Source organism: Limulus polyphemus, unplaced genomic scaffold, assembly GCF_000517525.1.
Source record: "Limulus polyphemus unplaced genomic scaffold, Limulus_polyphemus-2.1.2 Scaffold1540, whole genome shotgun sequence".
NCBI classification, from domain to species: Eukaryota; Metazoa; Arthropoda; class Merostomata; order Xiphosura; family Limulidae; genus Limulus; species Limulus polyphemus.
Genome location: NW_013667150.1, coordinates 262,093 through 264,958, shown reverse-complemented (window position 1 = coordinate 264,958; position 2,866 = coordinate 262,093). Strand labels below are relative to the sequence as shown.

At 36.0% G+C, this 2,866-nt stretch overlaps 1 protein-coding gene across 1 annotated transcript in view; it reads left to right on the top strand.

Moving 5' to 3' along the window:
* Positions 1-218: 218 nt before the first annotated feature.
* The window catches only part of LOC106464011 (disco-interacting protein 2-like), a gene marked incomplete at its 5' end in the record, with an annotated part of 79,650 nt that continues 77,002 nt past the window's right edge, over positions 219-2,866 (top strand). Inside the window, one exon of the mRNA XM_022391661.1 lies at positions 219-293. Within this exon, the coding sequence (XP_022247369.1) occupies positions 219-293 (75 nt within the window). The remainder of the gene's footprint in view (positions 294-2,866) is intronic.

The following is a 2,866-nucleotide window of genomic DNA, read 5'->3' as shown; positions in this document are numbered from 1 at the left end:
CGGTTTCATCCACTGTTACTGGAACTCTGAGAAAAATAAATCAATTACCAATTCAGTCTTCTGTTAAATCGTGTTACCAGCGTTGGAAGCATAATTAATGTATTTTTCTTCCCCACGTTATTGTATTTTCATCTGAATGTTCTTAATTTAGGTTCATTTTAACGTAGACATTTTTCGAGAAGTTCGTGTGACAACTTTGCTAACTTTTCTGTTTTTAGGTGATATCACCCAAAAGGGCTATGAGAAAAAGAAAGCCAAACTGTTGGGATCATATCTTCCTAGCCATGCTCCAGGTAAGCAGTACTGAATTTTCATTTTAAATAATGTTCATCTCTGTAGGATTAACCGTAATTTCGGAATAAGTAATCTTCAATCTGATCAGTTTTCTGGCTGATATAAATTATATTAATTGGTTTCATTTTTGTTCTTATTTTACTTTATTGCATTTTAATTTGTGCATTATTATTATTACTTTTGATATTCAGATAAAGGAAGTTCACTGCAGTTTTTTCTTTTTTTTTTAGTCTTAGACATATAAGTAATTCTTATTTATTAAGAATTTTCAAACCTTTTCACACACATGCATGTTTCGGCGTGCTTATGGATTTGGCAGTAAAGACTTAGCTATGAAACGAGGCTAAATTATTGTTGTCACTTTGGATACCTATTGTACTGGGCCATTCCCCTTTTGTATCACATGCGCTTTGTTTTACTTTTTGGATGACCAACAGTGACGTGGGCGACGCCCACACTCTGAGAAAGTGTTGGTTTCTGTTTGATTTCTCGGTATTAAGAGGTTTCATCGAGACTTTATTCAGTGTTGTCTCAGAATAGGACCTTGCAAGATCTCTTAACGCTAAGAAAGAGGTGCTTTCTAGTTCTCAAATGTTTCTACACATTGGGCCCAATCAAGGTCAGAAACTCGCATTTTTTGGGCAATACATTTTCTGATCAATCACCAGTTACTTGTGGATTACTGTATATGGTTTCTGAACAGGAAATCGGTGAAACGCAATCGTTTTAACTGTAGTATTCCAGAGTTAAGTTTTCAGTCCTTAACACCAGGTGGTATGGGGTCACAATGACCCAACGCTGGCATTCTAGGGTATTCTATACAGTAGTAGTGGAAATTAGATGTTATTTTCCAGTTGCACGATTTTAATGTGAACTTGCATTACATGTCTATATGTTTTCGTTCTATTAATAATGTAATAATTAAACATTCGTGAAAATTTTACTTTTGCGCTTGTATTAAATAACTTAGCGCATATCGTAAAAAAGCATATAACAACTTGCTCTGACGCATTTATTCAAAAGTAATATTTTAATCATTAAATAAATCATTTGATAACAACAACAACAACACTTGATATAATCACAGTGAATTCTATATAAGCAATAAATAAATAATCTGATAACGGTTAATGCAAAATCAATCAGAGCAGCATGTTGCTGGTGAAACTATACATTTGCCTCGGTAGTTTATAGTAGGCCCGGCATGGCCAGGTGGTTAGGGAGCTCGTCTCGCAATCTGCGGGTCGCGAGTTCGAATCTCCGTCCCACCAATCATGCTCGCCCTTTCAGCCGTGGGGGCGTTATAATGTGACGGTCAATCCCACTATTCGTTGGTAAAAGAGTAGCTCAAGAGTTGGCGGTGGGTGGTGATGGCTAGCTGCCTTCCCTCTAGTCTTACACTGCTAAATTAGGGACGGCTAGCGCAGATAGCCTTCGTGTAGCTTTGCGCGAAATTCAAAACAAACAAACAAACAGTTTATAGTATCAAATCATAAGCCGAGGGATGTGTAGACAGATCAACATAAACAAGTATCTTTTATCATGAATATTTACCTTACGATTTTGACCGGTATTCCATGTCAAAATAGTAAAAAGTGTATGGTAATAAGGAAGAACAAGACTAAGAAAGAAACATTTTTTTCCCCCACTTGTTCGTTCAGACAGGCAAGGATTTTGAGTTACTTGCTCGAATCAGGCAACAATTAGGCACCACAGGGCAACAATTTTAATAACTAAGTCATAAGACGAGTTTCTTCCCCGGTGGGACAGCAGTAAATCTACGAGCTTACAACGCTAAAATCCGAGGTTCGATTCCCTCGCGGTGGACACACCATTTAGTCCAGTGTGGCTTTTCAATTAAGCAAATAAGATAAGACCAGTTTTTTTAAATTTTCAGTTTGAAAGACATTGCTGTACCGATTTGATTTAATTAGGTTTAAACTTAATTTAATGTTGAATTAGTAAGTTCACGTTTACACGGAGAGTACTCTCGTCCCTGTTTGTCCCTTACCAAAATGTTGAAATAACGAGGGTGTATAGCGCACGAGTCAAAACAGCAGATATAACTCTCTCTACGGTACAGTGTTTATAGCTCATTTTAATTTCCAGTTTATTTTGAACACTTTTTTACATATTCTTTCCCAAATTATCATGTTTCTACTTTGGTAACGTATTTTGTCGTATACCGGAATTTAGTAACATCTGTAACAACGACTAATTTAGACACTTTGGTGTTGTTATGGTTACCTGCCATGGATATCCATAATTTCTCAACTTTAATAAATTATTATATTACTATTGCATGATAAAAATTGTGTGTGCTGTTTCAGGTTTTTTTTTTGTGTGTGTATACGTGTTCGTAATTATTTTAATTTTAGTTAGAGAAAAAGTCCGCTTGACACACGTGAATCACTTAGAACTTGGACTGAAAATAAAACGGTCCTTTCATAAAGTAAAATTGTAGGAAGGCTGAAAACGATCTTGATACGTCGCAAGTTTAACATGTAAAATTTGGGGCGTTATAATGTGACGGTCAATCCCACTATTCGTTGGTAAAAAAGTAGCCCAAGAG